The sequence below is a fragment of the Entelurus aequoreus genome, linkage group LG06 (genome assembly GCF_033978785.1).
Source record: "Entelurus aequoreus isolate RoL-2023_Sb linkage group LG06, RoL_Eaeq_v1.1, whole genome shotgun sequence".
In the NCBI taxonomy this organism is placed as follows: domain Eukaryota; kingdom Metazoa; phylum Chordata; class Actinopteri; order Syngnathiformes; family Syngnathidae; genus Entelurus; species Entelurus aequoreus.
The window spans coordinates 48,012,286-48,033,556 of record NC_084736.1 but is presented as its reverse complement, the minus strand read 5'-3'; the positions used below and the strand labels follow the sequence as shown (position 1 = coordinate 48,033,556).

Genomic DNA, 21,271 nt, shown 5'->3' with positions numbered 1-21,271 from the left:
CTCCTAAGTCTTCGCATGGACCTCTGGCTAGGACTTCCCCCAGTGCAGACTTGTCCTCACTCCAGTGTGCCATCCAACAACACCAGATCTGTTTTTTCACCCTGGAGGACAAATTGGACGTTGCTTTCGCCAGCCTGTTGTCCAAAATCGACAACCTCAGCACTGGTCAGGTGACACCCCCCACACCTGTCATTAGCCCACCCAACACACTCGCCACCGGGGGAGCTACACCCCTCCGGGAACCTAAGATAGCTAGCCCTAAAAATTTTGAGGGAAATTTTGAAGACTGTCGTGGCTTCTTGGTTCAATGTGAGTTCATGTTTCTACACCAACCTTCACGTTATGCTAATGACGGTGCTAAAATTGCCTTTATATTTTCCCTACTATCCGGGCCAGCGCTGAAATGGGCCACTTCTGCTCTCAGTAATAATTCTGGAATAAGCACCAATTTTGCGGCTTTTCGCAAAGAATTTTTGGCTGTATATGACCATCCTGCTAATGGCGGAGATGCCGCTTCTAAACTACATTCCATGCGACAGGGATCAGTGGCTTCTTATACCTTGGAGTTTAGAACCCTGGCGGCAGAGAGTGGATGGGACGACAAGGCACTGCAAAGCGCTTATCGTAGAGGACTCAATGAGTCTATTAAGGACGGTTTGTTGCGAGACAGACCTGCTAACTGTCAAGACCTCATTGAATTAGCCCTTCTATTTGACCAAAGACTTTTGGAACGTGAGGCGGAGAGGGAGATCAGTTTTGGCAACACTGCTTCTGCTAGAGTCTCTGGGTCTACTAATCGTCCCTTCACCCGAAGTCCTGTCACCATAAGACCGATTCTTACCGCACCTCAAGAACCCATGCAGATTGGCAGGTCTCAACTATCCTTTGAGGAACGAGAACGGAGGTTCCAACTCCGACTCTGTCTTTATTGTGGTCGGGCAGATCATCTGATACGTGACTGCACTCTTCGGCCAAAAGATCGGGCTCACCAGTCAAGGGGATCCTGGTGAGCCAAACTACAATCCCCACGACTCCCTCCAGGAGGAACCCCAGTATTTTGTTCCCCGCTAGCTTGACCTGGGAAGCTAGGACGTTATTTATGGACGCTTACCTGGACTCCGGAGCCGATGAAAGTTTCATGGACTTAAGGTACGCCAAAGAAAAGTTTATTCCATTAGTACCTTTTAGAAATTTTTGTCTCTGCCCAGGCTCTAGATGGTCACCCTTTGGGCCCTATCAAATATCGTACTAAACCATTGTCCCTTACTCTTTCTGGCAACCACACAGAGACCATCAGCTTCTGGGTTTTGGACGCTCCAGCAGCCCCCCTCGTCCTAGGCCGATCTTGGCTAGTTCAACATGATCCCCACATCTCCTGGTCTACTGGCAAGATTCTGGCTTGGAGTAATCACTGCCATGCTCATTGTCTCAAATCTGCAGTAGTTCATTCCGAAAGCCCTAGGCCAGCGTCACCAACGGTGGACCTCTCCCGAGTCCCTAAAGTTTACCACGATTTAGCCACCGTTTTCAGTAAGGAACAAGCCCTGACTCTGCCACCTCACAGACCTTACGACTGCACTATCGACCTCATCCCTAATGCAGCCCTCCCTAGCAGTCGATTGTATAATTTGTCCCTCCCTGAAAAACAAGCTATGAAGGATTACATCTGAGTCTCTTGCTTCTGGAATCATCAGACCATCTAAATCACCTGTCGCCGCTGGATTTTTCTTTGTGAGCAAGAAGGATGGGTCACTTCGTCCTTGCATCGACTACCGTCAACTTAACGGTATCACCATCAAGAACAAGTATCCTCTACCTCTGCTTAATTCATCATTTGAACCTCTCACCCCTGCCACCATCTTCTCCAAGTTAGATCTTCGCAATGCGTATCATCTGGTCCGCATCAGGGAGGGAGATGAGTGGAAGACAGCATTTAATACTCACCTGGGTCATTTTGAATATAGGGTTATGCCTTTTGGACTGACCAATGCTCCTGCTGTTTTTCAGGCCCTTGTTAATGACATTCTTAGGGATATGATTGATCGATTTGTTGTAGTCTACCTGGATGACATACTCATTTTTTCCAAAGATCCTCAGGAACACCAGCACCACGTCAGTCTCGTACTTCAACGATTACTGGAGAACCGCCTATTTGTCAAGGCTGAAAAATGTGAGTTTAATTCCTCGTCAGTTGATTTTCTCGGCTTTGTCATTGAAAAGGGACACATCAAGGCTGATCCAAAGAAAGTGACTGCGGTGGTGGAATGGCCTCAACCCTCTTCTCGTACCGAATTACGTCGTTTTCTGGGATTTGCTGGATTTTACAGAAGATTTATCAAGGATTTCAGTAAGTTGGCCGCACCCCTTCATGCACTTACATCAACCAACAGACCTTTTCAGTGGAACCGTGAAGCAGGTATGGCATTCTGGTGCCTGAAGAGGAGCTTCGTCTCTGCACCCATCCTTGTGTATCCGGATCAAGACTGCCCCTTCATTGTTGAGGTTGATGCATCTGATTCCGGAGTTGGGGCAGTTCTTTCGCAACGCTCCAAACTGGACAGCAAGATCCATCCTTGTGCATTTTTTTCTAGACGTTTATCCTCTGCTGAGCGTAATTATGATGCCGGTAACCGGGAGTTACTTGCTGTCTACAAGGCATTAAAGGAGTGGAGACATTGGTTGGAAGGGGCTAAACATCAATTTCAAGTTCTCACTGATCACCGAAACCTTCTTCATGTCCGATCAGCCAAAAGACTAAATGATCGGCAGGCCCGTTGGTCTCAATTTTTTGGTCACTTCAATTATGTTCTCTCTTTCAGACCAGGATCCTGTAACACCAAAGCTGATGCACTCTCTCGCCAGTTCTCGGAAGAAACCACTGATAGTACTCCAGAAGAATCCATTCTTCCTCCCTCCAGGATTATCGGCATGGTCACTTGGAAAGTGGAGGGTCTTGTCCAAGACTCATTGAGCGAGAGACCAGGACCAGGAGGCGGACCTCCCAACAGACTATTCGTCCATCGCGAACTACATCCTCAAGTTTTGGAGTGGGGGCATTCCAGTGTCTTTTCCTGTCATCCGGGATTCCAACGCACTCTTTCCTTCATCCGCCGGCGGTTCTGGTGGCCATCCATGGCTAAGGATACCCGTGAGTTTATCGCCGCATGCAGTACTTGTGCTAGAAATAAACCATCCCACAGACCGCCGGCAGGACTGCTGTGTCCTCTCCCTGTCCCCAGTCGCCCATGGTCTCACATTTCTATGGATTTCATCACTGGTTTTCCTCTGTCCCAAGGTAATACCGCCATACTCACCTTTATTGACCGATTTTCCAAAGCTGCACATTTTGTTCCCCTTCCCAAACTTCCATCTTCATCTGAAACTGCTGACCTTCTTACCACCCACATTGTTAAACAACATGGCATCCTGGTGGATATTGTCTCGGACCGTGGCCCCCAGTTCACATCCAGGGTGTGGCAGGCCTTCTGCAAGGGAATTGGGGCCACGGTCAGCCTCACTTCTGGTTATCATCCGCAGAGTAATGGTCAGGCAGAGAGGGCTAACCAGAGTGGGGAGACCATGTTGCGCTGCATTTCCACTCGCCAACCATCCTCATGGAGCAAGTTCCTGCCATGGGTCGAATTTGCATATAACTCCATGAAGAGTTCAGCTACTGGGTTATCGCCATTTGAGTGTTCCCTTGGTTACCAGCCCCCTATGTTTCCCCCAACAGGAGATTGAAGCGTCTGTGTCTTCCTCTCGCAAACATATCAAGAAGTGTCACCAGGTCTGGAAAGCAGCCCGTGCTTCTCTGCTTAGATCTTCCGAAAGAATGTGCAACAGTGCCAACCGGAGACGCATTCCGGCCCCCGTTTACTCTCCAGGCCAACAAGTACTACTACGTACCAAGGACCTTCATCTACAGGTACCATCACGTAAACTCGCACCCCGCTTTGTAGGACCCTTCACTATTGAGGCTATCATCAACCCTGTTGCAGTCAGATTATCTTTGCCACCTTCAGTTAAACGTCACCCAGTAGTCCATGTTTCCCAGATAAAGCCTGTTTCTAGTTCTCCACTCTCCTCCCCTGACCCCATCCCTCCCCCTCCTAGAATTTTGGACAATGGTGATCCTGTTTGGACAGTTAAGGAAATCCTCGGGGTCCGTAGGCAGGGGAGGGGGTTAGTTTATTTGGTAGATTGGGAGGGTTATGGACCTGGGGATAGGTCTTGGGTCCCTGCTTCCTACCTTGCTGACCCCGGCCTTCTTAAGGAATTCTATCAGGCCAACCCTGGAGCCCTTCGGCGCTCGTCGGGGGCCTCACATAAGTGGGGGGGCACTGTTACGGCACACGCGCGCTCCTTGCTTCCCTCTGCTACTGGAGCGCTCAGAGGCTCCGCTGTGAGCACCAGACACGCCCCCGCGCTCATCACGCAGACCGCGCCCACACTCCGCCGCAGCTGGAGACACTCTACTAACAACGCACCTGGCTTTGATGAGGGACGACAGTATAAAGAGCCCCGACACTGACTCCTCGTCGTCGGAACGTCGCTCTGCTCGCAGTAAGCCTCACGTATCTGACTTCCCTCCAGCTCTCGCTCTTTTTCCTTGTGCCTCATTTCCTGATCCCAGTGTTGTCTTTCGTTCCTCCCCACAGTACACGTGTCCCAGCCTCGCTGTATCCCTCTGCTGCCATATTTCCCTCCTGGACTCTGCTTGCTCTCCCCGACCCTTGACCCTGTTTTGGACTTCTGGATTTCGCCCTCCTGCAACGACCCCGCTTGGACCTTGGACACCCTTTTGGATCATTCCCTTTGGACTTGGATGCTTTTCATTCCACACGCACCTCAACACCCCTTACGGTATTTATATGGTGAAATTCACTCACATAGTTTTCTCATGCAAACACATATAGTAGCATACACACTCCATTCACTCATCAAGCACACAATAAAACCTATTGAGCTTGATATCCTGTTGTCGTGCCGTCTCCTTCCCCAGTACGACATAACAATAAAAACTATAAAACGTTGACAACATAAAAACTATAAAACTTAATAACATAAAAACTATATGTTAATGACATAAAAACTGCAATAAGTTAGACAATTTTTTGACAATGTGTGTGTGTGTGGGTGGGGCGGGGGGTCTGGTTATGAATAATAAAACGTTAACATAAAATCTATAATTTTTGGACAAAAATTGTAGCACACACATGGGATGAGTTCGGGGAGATTTTGACAAGGTTTGGGGGTTTGTTATAACACATTACAGCGGGGGTGCTGGAAACTATAATAGTTAGACAAAAAAAATGCTGCAGCACAAACCAGCACAAATGTTTGGAAGAAGTTTGGGGAGATTTTGACAAGGTGGGGGGGGGGCTGGGTATGAAACATAAAATGTTAAAGTAAAAAATGTAATAGTTAGAAAAAAAATGTGCAGCACAAAAAATAAATGGGAATGTTTGGGGGGATTTTTACTTGGTGGTTATGAATAATAAATCATTATTTAACCTAAAAACTAAAATAATTAGTAAAAAGAATTGCAGCACAAACATAGCACAAATAAAGGGGATACGTTTGGGGAAATGTTGACATAGTTGGGGGCCTGTTGTGAATATTATTGCGTTGAAAACATTTGCAGCACAAATGTAGTACAAACGTTTGGGACAAGTTCTGGAAAGATTGTGACAAGGTGGGGGGGCTGGATGACGTCACTAGTCACAAAATGTATTTTAGAATAACCTAAAAACGAAAATGTTTACGGCTCAATTCCAGTGTTATTTTAATAGTTGCAATGATATGGGGTGCCAACTACAGTGCAGAGCTATTTGGACTGTGACGGACAGCAAAGGGTTTTATTCAAAATATGCATTTTTTTATCCTGACTAAATTGTTGAAAATAAACAGGTGAGAGAAAAACACACCCCGTGGATTTCAGCCTTCATCCGGAAGATAGCTTTGGAAACTGGATTTCCAGACTGTGACTCCATTTCAACCAATTCATCAAGCTGCTTTGGGATCTTTATCCTGTTCACCTGTGAAAGTAAACAATGACAATAAGCAAAAGTGTGTTGAAAAGCATTATGAATTGTTGCATACATCCATCTTTTTCGACACAAAAAGACCCTCTCGCCATTTTCAGGTCTTAAATGGCTGTCAAAGTGTACCAACTTGTCAAAGTATGTCCTCAGCAATCAATTTTCTAGGTGAGACGCATGATTCGTGATCTGTTAGCATGCTAACATGTTAGCTTTGTAGCTAATTTTGTAGGTACTTCAGAATCATATTTTGGTACTTGACACATTTTGCGCGTGTCCGCCATTGTAGTCCGTGCTGACTTCTTGTTATGGGACATTCATCCTCTGCTGCGCCCATTTGTAATATAAAGTAGCGTAAAGTTCTAACTTATATCTCGCTATTGAAGCGCTAAAACATACCGGTGTAGTGGGTTTACTTACATGTTTCACACACGGAACTTTAGTTATTACAGAGTTCCGGTCGGACAGTTTTTCACGGGACACATTCACAGGTGTGCTTCAAGCACACCTGTGAAGTGAAAAACATTTCAGGTGACTACATCTTAGATGGATAGTACTTTATTGATTCCTTCAGGAGGGTTCCCTCAGGAAAATTAAAAAGCTTGAAGCTCATCGAGAGAATGCCAACAGTGTGCAAAGCAGTAATCAGAGCAAAGTGTGGCTATTTTGAAGAAACTAGAGTATAAAACATGATTTCAGTTATTTCACCTTTTTTGTCAAGTACATAACTCCACATGTGTTCATTCATAGTTTTGATGCCTTCAGTGACAATCTACAATGTAAATAGTCATGAAAATGCATTGAATGAGAAGATGTGTCCAAACTTTTGGCCTGTACTGTATATATATATATATATATATATATATATATATATATATATATATATATATATATATATATATATATATATATATATATATATACACACACACAACTCAATCATCAATGACTACTTAACATGCAGTTCAAGCTGCAAATAATCCTGAATGACACAGAACAGCTAAGGGAGCCAGCGTGTGTTAAAACGTGTCCTAGTGGTGGCAAAAAAAAAAAATAAGCCTCTTTGCTTCCTTCCAAGAAGGCAAAGGCAGAGCAGCTCCGAGGAAAAATCAAACACAAACTCACGCTGAAGACTTTCTCGGGCTGCCCGCGTGCTCTCATGTTGGTGTCGTGGATTTGCTTGAGGATCATCCAGGCTTCGTCGTGCTTCCCCACCTGACAGCGGGCAAAGACAGAGAGAGAGAAAAACATGTTTGTCACTAGGCGACAGCAACAGTTTGCCTTGTGCAATTACATTTAAGTAGGTACACATGCAAAAAATCTTGTCTTGGATCTGTCAAACTGCCGGCCAATCTCTAAGCAACCGTTTTTATCCAAATACGACAGAATGTGGTCTATACTCGAGTCCAATCGCGCCCTACAGTAGGGAAGGGATTCATACAGCCCCGTTCCTGGGTGGATCTCTCCTGAGAGGAAAGGGGGGTAATAATTTTGCAATGCAGTCTGCTGAAAATGATGGAAAGTGCCGTAAAACTCAACACTCTACTGCCATCTGGCGGCTAAAGTGGATAGTGCAACCCCCAATTTGTGACGTTTCATGCGCCAGGTAACCCGCAACAAATGGGGCCATATGAATCCTCTTCCTACTGAATTTCAAGTGACATCTGTGGAAAATTTCAATCAGGTTTAAAATGTCATCACTTTAAATAGCTGACGCTTTTAATAGTTCAGCTGTGCTGGTGCTTGTTGATTTGACAGCGGCATTCGACACTGTTGACCACAGCATTTTAACATCACGTCTTAAAGGAGCCATATGTAAGGATTAATCTTAAGTCATTAGATGGCCCTGATATGTAAAAATACATGAATGAATCATGTTCTTTTTGAATAACTCTATAACTGATAACAGTAGTTCAGCCGCGATATGCTTGTTTCAAAATTAGATTTACAGCCCCAAAGTATTGTTATTGTTTTCATTTCGATGCCCCGCCCTGTACCGTTTGACCAATTAAAAAGTCAGTGAGTGTGTCATATCCAGGTTGCCAGTTACGCACCGCCATCTTCGTCTAGCTACTGCCACTGGTAAAGTTACTAAACATGTCAGACCTTAGTAAATCTAAAAGGCCTCGCTACGATTCTCGACTTATTCATGACAAAGCCAGGAACAAAACAAGGATTTGTATCGGGGATGCCGTTGAAAGATGGAAACGATTGAAGGCGGAGATTATTTTTTCATCTGACGCCAAACTTGCTAATTTTTGCCTTGATAGGTAAGTCAGGCATTTACGTTTTCCTATTAATTGTAATAAATGGAAATGGACATTTGGTATGTAAACTATATTGACCAATACAGTCTATGATCGTGTCTAACAAAGCTAGTATGTTCGTGCAACGAATGCTGTGTGATGGTGCTTAGCTCCTAGTGTAATGCTTAACATGCTAGCCCGGTCAATGACACATCGACATATAGGTTAACGGGGGAAATACATGCCTGTTAGCCTGTATGTTGATGTGTATTGGAACTAACAGGGCAAAATATATTTCGACAAATAAAACCTATGAGGATATGGGTAGTATCAGTGCCTATATCGTTCTCAATATGCTGATATGCTGAGGAAATGGGTTCCAACATTAGCACGGCTGTCATCATGGCAAAGTGAAACATATGGAGACAGCCAAATTACATGATAAAATAATTCTTCATTCTTGTAGCCTATACGCATTGGTAAAATGTCTCCTGTTTAGTTTTGGGCGTACATTAGGCTGCTAAGCATGCTCTACTTATTTTCACCAGTATAACCATTACTAGTAATTGTTGTAGTTGGTTTTAGTCCTTGTTTTCTGATAGTACTGACAATAACCATATGATTGCCATTTGTTGTGATATTGTACGCAGGCATCACGTACTTCTTCCTGAAAACAGCCTGATTTCTGTGTAAAATGTGTTGGTTAGAGATTTGTTATTGACAAAATGTTTGTCTATTCAGCTATTATGGTCCCAGCACCTCAGCCCCTAGTAAGCAATGGAAGTTTGAAGTTCCTTGGAGTAGCCCAGTCGATCGAGCTGGATTCGGCTGCGTATCTGGCAACATCAGTCAGGAAGAGAGGGAGGGGACTACAGAATTTTGACCGTGATTGCAGTACCATTCCTGACCACATTATTACATATGGCTCCTTTAAGTTAGTGCGGGACTTAAAGACACTGTCCTAAGGTGGTTTCCAATCTTATTTGACAGACATGTTTTTCACTGTCAACATTGGACATTTTTCTTCAAAAAAAGCTTCTCCAACATGTGGGGTCCCTCAAGGCTCTATTTTGGGCCGAGTATTGTTCTCCCTCTACATGCTGCAGCTGGGATAAATGAATAAAAAAAAACTTAAAGCCCCTTTTTATTTCTTTGCAATTGAGGTGCAAATGTGTTTATCTTTAAATTTCAATATGGACTCACGTGAAACAGAACTTAAACACAGACAAGAGTTAAAAGACTGGATGTCCATAAACTTTCTCAATCTAAATGACAAATTGTTTGAAAAAATGAACGTCATTAACACTGGCACACACCAAAACGCATTAACAGAATTTGTTTTAATCCTCCCCTTAAAGGGGTCGTCATATTATGATTTGTTTTCTGCATCTAAAACACTTCCTTGAGTAATAATACGATAATAACACGTAAAGGTGGTTCTTTGGTAAAAAATTTGCATAGATAATGTTTTACAGACCATTTTCAAGCCACTTTCTGACCGAAAACAGCGCGGACTATAATGGCGAACTTGCGCAAAGCAATCTGGGTAAATTTATAATATATATGTCTGATTTCACACTTGGGAAAACCGCCACCAAATGGGAAAATTCCAAAGAGCTTGTTTCCTGGAAGTATGTCAAGATTGTTTTATAAATATTTCTGCAATGCCCCCACGGTTTGACTTCAAATGTTCGTGACTTATTCAGATCCCAAATACACAACAGCAGGAACCAATAGGTAAGAAAAGTTGGTTTTGCATGATAAAGCCCCTTTAAGTCATCCAGCAGCTATAAAATTATATTGCTGAATAGACAATATGTCTAACATTTCTATTTTAGACAACTCATATGTGTTGAGAAGCGTACTAAATAATACTTTTACTAAATAAAGGCGCAAAACAGCGGCTCCAGAACAATTTCAGTCTTGACAGATCACACTGAGGGTGCTACCAAATATTATTATATTTGCTTTTTTCTTCCCAGTATTGTGGGCGTTCTGATGATACAGTCTGCATATTCATGAAGACATGATAACTGGATTGCACTCCCTTCTCGTCACTTAAGAGACACAATCCTCTGCGCAGAAGATTAGTGGATCAGCTTTGCGTTTGCTATCAAGTTTGTACGTGTTTTAGTACATGCAAACCTTTAGTAGATCAGGCTTTTGGTGTTTTTTTCGATACTTCTTTTAAACACAAGAAGCAAACAAGCTCAGTGGTTAAAAATACTTTTTTCTTCCAGTTCAGACTCCTTTGGAAGATCAAACCATACCTGCCCTCAAATGAGTTAGAAACAGCCGTGCATGCATTGGACTACTGTGACTAATTGTACTTTGACATTATTCAGTCCTTTAATCGCTGTTTACTTCAAAACGCAGCAGCACGGCTGTTCACAGGAATGACAAAACGTGACCACATCACTCGTTTCTCTCCATTGGCTGCATGTTGTTTTTAGAATTCAGTTTAAGATTTGATTATGTGTTTTGAAATCTCTCCATGGGTTGGCTCCAACATGTTTATCTTATTTACTTGATTACTTGAGCTCCGAAGTAACTTGATCAATGTTTTTTTTTTTAAGAGTGTCCAAGTTCGAAGCTGAAGACCAGGGGCCTTATGATTTCGGTGGCTTTCCTGCTAAAAAATGAATGTACGATGAAATCCAGAAAACGGTGTATGCCAGTAAAAATGCATGTGTATAAAAGTGTTTGCACGCACAAATCCAAGCACATTTCTTTGTTACATCACAATCTAATTGTATATGACGGCTTGGCACGCCCAGACCACGTCCCCTTATAAATACGCAAATCATATTGAAAGTATCCATGTGACTGAGGCCATGTCCACACAAACACAGATACCTAATAAACGCATACTTTCGTCTTTGAAACGCAGACTTTTACATAAGCTGGCCAAAGTGTAGCGTTCCAAAACTCTCCACTTAGCGTATGCGTGTACACGGCACAAACGGAGACTTGTGATGACGTCACGGTTGAGCGTTGTCATTTCCAAGCTGAACAACACTGCCTTGCTGGCTTTAAACACACTATAAGAACACTTAATGTATGTTTGAACGTAAACACGCTGCTATTTTCAGTCAACATTATTAAAATAGACACATCAAAATGGGCTTTGCGACACTCCCACCGGCGTTAATGACAGTCAGCTATTTTGCATACGATCGCTGTTAAACCTCCACCTGATGGGACAACTTTGACAAGCAAGACTTTTTGCTCTGTGTCATAAGAAAGGTGCAACACTATCTTATGTTTTTAGTCCTTGTTTAACAACAAATCATGAAGCTAACTTACGTGTCTTGCTTCCATTTTTGTAGATGGAACCAAGCAACTAAAAAAAACATAATGTAGCGTCCTCCTTGTAGTGTGTACTGATGTTAAAGACAATATACACTTCATTACACATGTACCATATCACTATATCCATGATTAAATGCTTTATAATTCCCTTAAACATGCAAAATGGTTTTCTTGGCTCGATAGTGCTTGCTGATTTTAGAAATAATGTACACCTCACTGCACATGTACACACCATGTTGCTGAACACGTTATAATTCTATGAGTGTTGGCTTTCAGCAGCACAGGCGTGCATTCACTCTTTAATAATGTTCCCAGGGCTCTGTGCACGTGCAGGCTGGTTTGAAAGATAATGTACATGTCATTGTACATATAAAGTCGATCAAAATAAACATAATAGGAGGTGTAATGCTGCACCAAGTCAGATATTGCTGCTTTTTTCAGGCTTCTGATTGGACAAAATGTGCATGACAGCAGGTGTATGTGTTTGTGTGTAGACATAGAGTTTTGAAACTACACTTGGGTGGATGGAGATTGTTTTAACCCCAAATATGTGTTTTTGAAACTCTCCGTGTTTGTGTGGACATGGCCTGAAAATGGCTACGAAAAACAGCTCAAAGGCAAAAAAATAAATAATAATAATAATAATAATTGTAGTGACGACTATAACTGGTTTAATATGGATTAGCAATCACTTCAGGGTGTCGGGTCAGGATAGCAATTATGCGTTCAGGCGAGTGCAGGAGAAATAATAGACTGTCCAAGTCCAGATTTGTAGTTTAGACTGTCTATTGAAGACATGCATGAGTTGTGTGTGTTTCCTATACAAAACAAATACAATCATTGTAAATCAACTAAAGTGACCACAATGCAATGAAATATAGGCACAAGTCTGCTACAGGGCTGTTGAAATATAAATCACTTATATACATGTACATAAATGCACATCATTTGAACATCTCAGCCCTAAGTAATGTAATGACTAACAAAATGTAAATAGCATCACAACAATATAGTTCAAACATGTCCAATGCCAAAAACAGGCCCCAACCAGGGTATGATATTCAGCTAGCAGTTAGCTGGTGAACTTGATGCCAAACAGCCATTAGACTACAATAAAACGGGCAAAATGAGTTGCAGTACAGTTTTAAGCACATAGCAAGTGAAATTAAAGTGTATATAAAGTAACTCACTCTGTATTGACGCACACTGACAATTAAACAATTGACAACGAAGTTCACCGTAACTTTCAGAGCTTGCAGATTAATTAAGGAATTTTACGTTTGCAACCTCATTATACTATTGGCTTAGTGTTATATTCATAAATATAAGTTGCTCAATACCCCACCTGTTTTTGTGCCTTTAAAAAAGATTTAGAATTTTACTTTAAAACGCTATCTACATCTAACAACCAAAAAGCTGTGAAAACTATGATGCTGTGCTTCAAATTTGGACTATTTACGGAACTTGTGTGAGCCTATGGCTTTACACATTGCTACATATATATATTTTGCATTCTACTTTAGTTGCTTTATTGAGTTTACAACCCCCTGGCGCTGTATGGAATCAGAATCAGAATCAGAATAGGTTTTATTGCCATTGTTTGAGAACGGGTTCACAAACTAGGAATTTTTCTTGGTGCAATCGTGCAACATAATATGGTAATAAAATGAGCTGTAACTGAGCTATCAGATCTTGATATTGGACTGTTTTTGTACATGTTATATGCTTGTTTGTAAATGTTGAACATTATAAATAAAGGTTTATAAAAAATTAAAATAATAAAAAAATATATATATATATATATATTTATATATATATATATATATATATATATATGTATATATATATATACAGTATATATATATTTTTTTTAAAAATGATGCGTTCAATGCCCCCTCCAGCGTCGTAAAAGTGAACTACACTCAAGCAACCCAATGACACAAAAAGAAAAGCGTTACAAAGACAGTCTTTTGTACAATCGGGAACAAAGAAAGTGAAGAAGAAGATGGCTGCACATCGTCAAAACAGACGCACGCTCCACTCGGACGACCATCGACCATTTTACGTATTATATACGTAAAATTTTAGAAGGGTGAGTGATTCATAGAAGTATAATTTGTGTAACTTAAAACAAAATATGTTCATACAGTATGCATGCTGGTCCCCGCGAGCTTATTCTTCATTTTAACCTGCCAGCGCTATAAAAAGGGACATGAAAGATTTTGATGCTCTAGTGTGCTGCCACCTGCTTCTGCTGGAGTCACGGAATATTGTGGCGAAATTGTCACGGCTGGTTACACCAGGCCGTGCCTTTATGATGGGGTTTGTCAGTGTTTTGTGTTAATTCTTGTCCTATGCTTTTATTTTGGCGGCTCTTCCGGTTTTGTTGGTGTTTTCTTGTTGCTGCTTCACTTCTGTCCTGGAGCATTTCCCCTCACCTGTTTTCTGTTTGCAATCAAGACTATTTCAGTTGATCCTTTTTCTACCTGCGTTGTCGCGACATCGATGATGGTGTTATCTGTTCACTGGTGACTACGGACGATCCTTTTCCATGTTACGCTCCTACTTTGTGGACGCCGTCTGCTCCACATTTCCTGTGAGTGTTTTGCTGGGTTTCAGCAGTTTGTTTTGTGTCTTTCATAGTCTGGCCGTTTGGAGCACTTCCTTTCTGCTCTCGCCTTTTGTTTTTTTCCTCTTTAATTAATAAATACCCCTTTTTACCTCACACTGCTCGTCTGCATCCTAAAATCACAACAACATCCTGCGTCTTCCACAACGCTTCGTTTGTCGTCGCTTGACAGAAACGATCGCCTGGATAAATTAATATACTGTATGTCCTCACAAATATTATTATGAATGTGAAGCATTAAATGCATTGACAAAAAAGTGGATTTTGTGTCCTTGCGTCAATCTGTTAAAATCAAATGTGGCCGAATGTGAAATTGTTCATATGTCCCTCATGGATCAGTCTGAGGATTCTGTCAACTGTTACCCAGCACCACCTCTGTTTGTTGCTAATGTATCCACAGCCTGTACCCACAACTGATCTTTGCCGTGAAAAGTGGCGTACGGCAGGTGTTTGTGCATACGCAAGCTTTGTACATGAGCCCCGGGGGAGAGACCGCTTTTGCGGAAGCAAGCCCTGAAGTCTGGAACGCACTCCCTCTGAATCCCAGAGCTGCTTCAGTACATCTCTCGAGAATTTCACATCTCCTTTAAAAACACACGTATTTGCATTGGCGTTAAACACAAGCTGAGCTGGACATTTCTACGTTTCTATTTATGTCTTTTCACTAATTTTATGGATATTCCTTACTTTAATTTGTACTGCTTATTTAGTTTTTGCCATGTTTTTATTGGGTTCATTTAGCTGCGTATGTATAGCCTTGTTTGTACTAAATGTGATTTTAATTATATGTTTTAATTTGTACAGCAATTTAGGGGAGTAGATTTTTTTAATTGTGCGATATAAATAATTAAACCTTGACCAAACGTTTACCTTCAACGAGCCATCAGCATGATGCAGTACAAGCAAATGTACTGCAAGTCGTATAGATTATTGTAACGCCCTGCTTTCTGGTCTTCCTAAAAAGGTTATTGCACCTTTACAATTATTTCAAGATTCAGTGGCACGTGTCCTGACGAAGACCAAAAGGCGGGCTAACATTACACCAGTTTAAAATGTCTGCATTGGCTCCCCGTGTGTTTCAGGATCAATTATAAGATTCTTATTATAGTTTATAAATGTTTGTATGGTATTGGGCCTTCTTATCTTTCAGATTAGCTTTTACCCAATGACCCTTCCCGGGCCCAGAGATCCTCCGGCATTCATCTACTAATTATTCCAAAAGTCAGGACACAAAGTCACAGGATGACATCTTTCCACTATTATGGCCCCCGTCTATGGAACAGCTTGCCAGAGCACCTCAGGGCTGCGGAGAGCGTTCATGTTTTTAAGAGCAGGCTTAAGACCCACCTTTTTGATTTGGCTTTTACCCGATATTAAGTATTGTATTGAAGTCATTTGGAATTTTGTTTTTATCCTATTAGTTATGCAAGAGTTTATTTAGTTCAATGTATTAACTGTATATTCATTTTATTTTTTCTATGAATCTTCATATGTCTTGCTTGTATTTTATTCTTTATCTCTACTCATGGTTCTTACTATTTTACAAGTTTTATTATTTTTATTTTCCAACGTTCCTCAGATGAGCCATCTGCCTCATGGGTTATCGGCCGTGCTTGTGGGGGTGCTTTTGTGTCAGCGTCCTGGTGGCCATGGTCTGATGACCTCCTGGTGCATATGGCTCCTATGATAGTGTTTACTCACATGTCTCCTCTGTACTCAGCCATGCAATCATTTGTCCATATAGTTGCATATGTGTGAATGTTGTGTGTGTGTTTGTGTTTGGTTTCTGTGTCCGTGCGTACGTATGTGATAATGGGGTATATGGGTCACTGGGTTATGGTTTTTAACTCTGTAAAGCACTTTGCGTTGTATTTCTTTTATGTATGAAAAGCGCTTTATAAATCGAGTTCGATTGATTGATGTAAAACTACAATAATAAACATGTTAGGTAGGGACGGTCGATATGGCCTATAATCTAAATAGCGATATGTATTGCAGCCTCCTGCTGTAACGATGTATATCACAATATACTATTTGGTATGTAAATGATGATAAAAGCATTTCAAAACAGGTTTCAAAGGTTCCTAATTTGGCTGCAGACGTATGCAATAACACATTGGATCATTTGTGGTTGTATTATTTTTTTCAATGTTGTTATTATTAATTTACTTGTTCATTTAATGGTAAAATCTGGTTACTTTCTCTTGTTACATGTTTATATCTACACTTTTGTTAAAATGTAACAAGCACTTTTATTATACAAATACAGGTGCCGATCCCATACCAAGTAGTTAGTGTTACAGGAGCAGTATTGGTCAGAACAATTCCGATACTGACATTTTTTACGATCATTAAATTATTTAATATTTGACAATTGACAATATCAATTAAATATTTAAAATATTGTTATCCCCTTAAAGCCCTCGTTTGTCTAGGGACTTATTTCCTAAGTTTGTAAACAATAATAAAAACGGCAAAATATGGTTTAATAATTAAAAAAATACATTATAAATATATTCATACTATACTTGTTATCATTACTGTCAGTATTTGTATCTATTCGCGCACCTCTGCTTACCTTTATGAGTTTAGCTTGCGGTTAGCGGTTAGCATATTAACCGCTATGTTAAGCTATTCCTCGTCCTTCAGTGATACTTCTAAAAAACGTATGATAGTTTATTTATTATTATTCATGTCGCCGTGGAGGCGAGGATTGCTGACTGAGAAGCAGCTTTACACTGTGGAGGAGCGTTAGCCGCTAACTTGCTACAATGCGTGGAGGACACGTAGTCTTTCGCTTGTCACTATCACAGCTAGAATGTGTCAACGTGTGTTATCCTGATTTAATGATAGGATCAAGCAGGCAAATATATATGATTTATATCATAAACTGCTTAACCCTATTGTTGAATTATTGCATTTCTGACAGTGTCAATCCCAACTGAGCATTATTATCAAGGCAGTATCACATAAGTGAACCTAATTGTGACTGTACAGTATTTTCACTGCTCATTACTGCTTTATGTGGGTCGAGGCATATATTTTGTGAGTCTTCACTAATAAGCATAGTGTAGTAGCATTGCATGTCACGTGAATGTCAATGCTGACACAGCAAAGTGAGGGAATCTGTGAAAATAATGCAACATAATGCAGATGCAGTCAGGAAAAATGTGCAGTAAGCAACTATTTCCAGCTCGACTATTTGTGTGTATTATTGGGGAAGAAATTGTACCTCAAGGTAAAATCGGGGGCTTTCAGGCATGAAGGTAAGTGCGACCACGGCGCACACACAAGGCAGGGCGCAGACGACCACAAACACCCTCCAACTATGGAACTGGTACGCCGAGCCCATGCTGAAACTCCATCCTGCAAACAGAAGTGCAATTCAGGTTAGATTAGCCTTTGGCAGTATGCATAAGGAAATAATTCAAGATGTGAATATGAGTGCATGTGAATTGTATTTCAAAATGGTGTCCTTCAAGTGCACACATGGTTAGGAACATTTCTTTCAGCTCATGTTGCAATGACACATTAAAAAAGCAGATATCAGTAATTCAGTATCATACAACCACTACAACACGTGACATGCACTGACTCCTGTTGCACTCATGCAGAGGAAAAAACTACCTTTTTACCCTAAATATTTACTTTTCTGTCAAAGACGCAGTCTGGTGTTTTATTACAGTAAGCCACTACATTCATTGAGACCAATATTCACACTTAATAAAGTACAATTATTTACAGTTGCACCTTTACAGTAGGAAAGGGGATTAATATGGCCCTATTAATATTAATATACCTCTACATTTATCTGCTTTCTTTTGTAGTTCAAGTTATTACATATAGGTATTGTTGCATTTGAAACAATTGTATTGTTGATAATTGAGGTAATTATTGTTATTATTAATTATCAATAGTGCTATTTCTATTGGTATATGTATTGCTCCATTTGTAGTGTAATAATGTTCATTGTCATTTCTGTGTTATTAATACTAGACTTACTAACTGCTCCTTTGCTATCACTTTTACTATATTTGTACATATCGTATTTACTGATGCTTTTCTGTTGTTGTTGTTATTGTTGTGTTTGTTTTTGTTGTTTTCTCTCTGTGTTATCCTCCTCTTGTCCCCGCAATTTCCCCCTCTGTTTTCCTTTTTTTCTCTTTCTATCCCCTCCTGCTGCGGTACGGCTGCGCCAAATAATAATACAAATAAATGTAATAAAGTCGAATACAAATAAGGCAACAAGAGAAGTATCTCACACTTCTCTTTTGTAAAGTAAATCAGGCAAAACATTATGATGAAGACGGACAGGACAACAAAATATATATATATATATATATGGCCCTATTCATCGCAGTTTACCTGACACATGAAACGTGACGAACTGGGGGGTTGCACTATCCACTTTAACCGCTAGACGGCAGTAGAGAGTATAATATCCTAAAATGTGTTTTGTGGCAATTCCAAGTTTAATCACAGCATCATTAATGTGGAGTGGCGCTTTTCATCATCTTCAGCAGACTGCATTGCTAAATGATCCCCCCCCCCCCTCCCCCCCATCGCCCTACCACCCCCCACCTCTTCCTATAACGCGAAATAAATTTATATAATCTTAACAGAAAGACATGTTTGTAATGCTTGATAATATCATATTTGATGTATTATTAACTAATTTTAAAGTTTAAAAACAGTCAGTCAATCAATCAAACCTCATAAACGCTTTTCATACATAAAACAAATGCAACACAAAGTGCTTTACAGACTTAAAGACAAGATCCCAATGACCCATATCCCCCATAACCGTGCGCACACAGTGGCCTAGTGCAGTGGTTCTCAACCTTTTTTCAGTGATGTACCCCCTGTGAATTTTTTTTTAATTCAAGTACCCCCTAATCAGAACAAAGCATTTTTGGTTGAAAAAAAGAGATAAAGAAGTAAAATACAGCACTATGTCATCAGTTTCTGATTTATTAAATTGTATAACAGTGCAAAAGATTGCTCATTTGTTGTGGTCTTTCTTGAACTATTTGGAAAAAAAGATTTGTTTATATTTATAAAGGATTTTTGAATTGTTGCTATTTTTAGAATATTTAAAAAAAATCTCACGTACCCCTTGGCATACCTTCAAGTACCCCCAGGGGTACGCGTACCCCCATTTGAGAACCACTGGCCTAGTGGTTAGAGTGTCCGCCCTGAGATCGGTAGGTTGTGAGTTCAAACTCCGGCCGAGTCATACCAAAGACTATAAAAACGGGACCCATTACCTCCCTGCTTGGCACTCAGCATCAAGGATTGAAATTGGGGGTTAAATCACCAAAATGTATTTCCGGGCGCGGCCACCACTGCTGCTCACTGCTCCCCTCATCTCCCAGGGGGTGATCAAGGGTGATGGGTCAAATGCAGGGAATAATTTCGCCACACCTAGTGTGTGTGTTACAATCATTGGTGCTTTAACTTTAACTTAAGTACAGAGAAGCCAGTTGAGTAAACACTATCACAGGAGCCATCTGCACCAGGAGGTCATCAGACCACGGCCACCAGGCGCTGACACAAAGCGCCCCTACAGCACGGCTGACAACCTCTGAGGCAGATGGCTCTCCCTGATGAAACGCTGTAAAGTAAAAATAATTAAACATTAAACATTAAACAAAATACAAACCCCGTTTCCATATGAGTTGGGAAATTGTGTTAGATGTAAATATTAACGGAATACAATGATTTGCAAATCATTTTCAACCCATATTCAGTTGAATATGCTACAAAGACAACATATTTGATGTTCAAACTGATAAACATTTTTTTGTGTGCAAATAATCATTAATTTTAGAATTTGATGCAAGCAACACGTGACAAAGAAGTTGGGAAAGGTGGCAATAAATACTGATAAAGTTGACGAATGCTCATCAAACACTTATTTGGAACATCCCACAGGTGAACAGGCAAATTGGGAACAGGTGGGTGCCATGATTGGGTATAAAAGTACATTCCATGAAATGCTCAGTCATTCACAAACAAGGATGGGCCGAGGGTCACCACTTTGTCAACAAATGTGTGAGCAAATTGTTGAACAGTTTAAGAAAAAACCTTTGTCAACAAGCTATTGCAAGGAATTTAGGGATTTCACCATCTACGGTCCGTAATATCATCAAAGGGTTCAGAGAATCTGGAGAAATCACTGCATGTAAGCAGCTGAGCTTACGTGCAGTAAGCTGTTCGATCCCTCAGGCTGTACTGCATCAACAAGCGACATCAGTGTGTAAAGGATATCACCACATGGGCTCAGGAACACTTCAGAAACCCACTGTCAGTAACTACAGTTGGTCGCTACATCTGTAAGTGCAAGTTAAAACTCTCCTATGCAAGGCGAAAACCGTTTATCAACAACACCCAGAAACGCCGTCGGCTTCGCTGGGCCTGAGCTCATCTAAGATGGACTGATACAAAGTGGAAAAGTGTTCTGTGGTCTGACGAGTCCACATTTCAAATTGTTTTTGGAAACTGTGGACGTCGTGTCGCCCGGACCAAAGAGGGAAAGAACTATCCGGATTGTTATAGGCGCAAAGTTGAAAAGCCAGCATCTGTGATGGTATGGGTGTGTATTAGTGCCCATGCCCTGTATTAGTTACCCATGCCCAAGACATGGGTAACTTACACATCTGTGAAGGCGCCATTAATGCTGACAGGTACATACAGGTTTTGGAGCAACATATGTTGCCATCCAAGCAACGTTACCATGGACGCCCCTGCTTATTTCAGCAAGACAATGCCAAGCCACGTGTTACATCAACGTGGCTTCATAGTAAAAGAGTGCGGTACTAGACTGGCCTGCCTGTAGTCCAGACCTGTCTCCCATTGAAAATGTGTGGCGCATTATGAAGCCTAAAATACCACAACGGAGACCCCCGTATTGTTGAACAACTTAAGCTGTACATCAAGCAAGAATGGGAAAGAATTCCACCTGAGAAGCTTAAAAAATGTGTCTCCTTAGTTCCCAAATGTTTACTGAGTGTTGTTAAAAGGAAAGCCATGTAACACAGTGG

The 21,271-nt window shown here is 41.1% G+C and overlaps 1 protein-coding gene across 1 annotated transcript in view; it reads right to left on the bottom strand.

The window, feature by feature from the left end:
• The window catches only part of LOC133652305 (synaptic vesicle glycoprotein 2C-like), an 87,704-nt gene that overhangs the window by 15,643 nt on the left and 50,790 nt on the right, over positions 1-21,271 (bottom strand). Inside the window, exons 4-6 of the mRNA XM_062050906.1 lie at positions 17,461-17,594; positions 7,167-7,256; positions 5,928-6,038 (exon numbers count right to left, since the gene is read on the bottom strand). Of these exons, the coding sequence (XP_061906890.1) occupies positions 5,928-6,038; positions 7,167-7,256; positions 17,461-17,594 (335 nt within the window). The remainder of the gene's footprint in view (positions 1-5,927; positions 6,039-7,166; positions 7,257-17,460; positions 17,595-21,271) is intronic.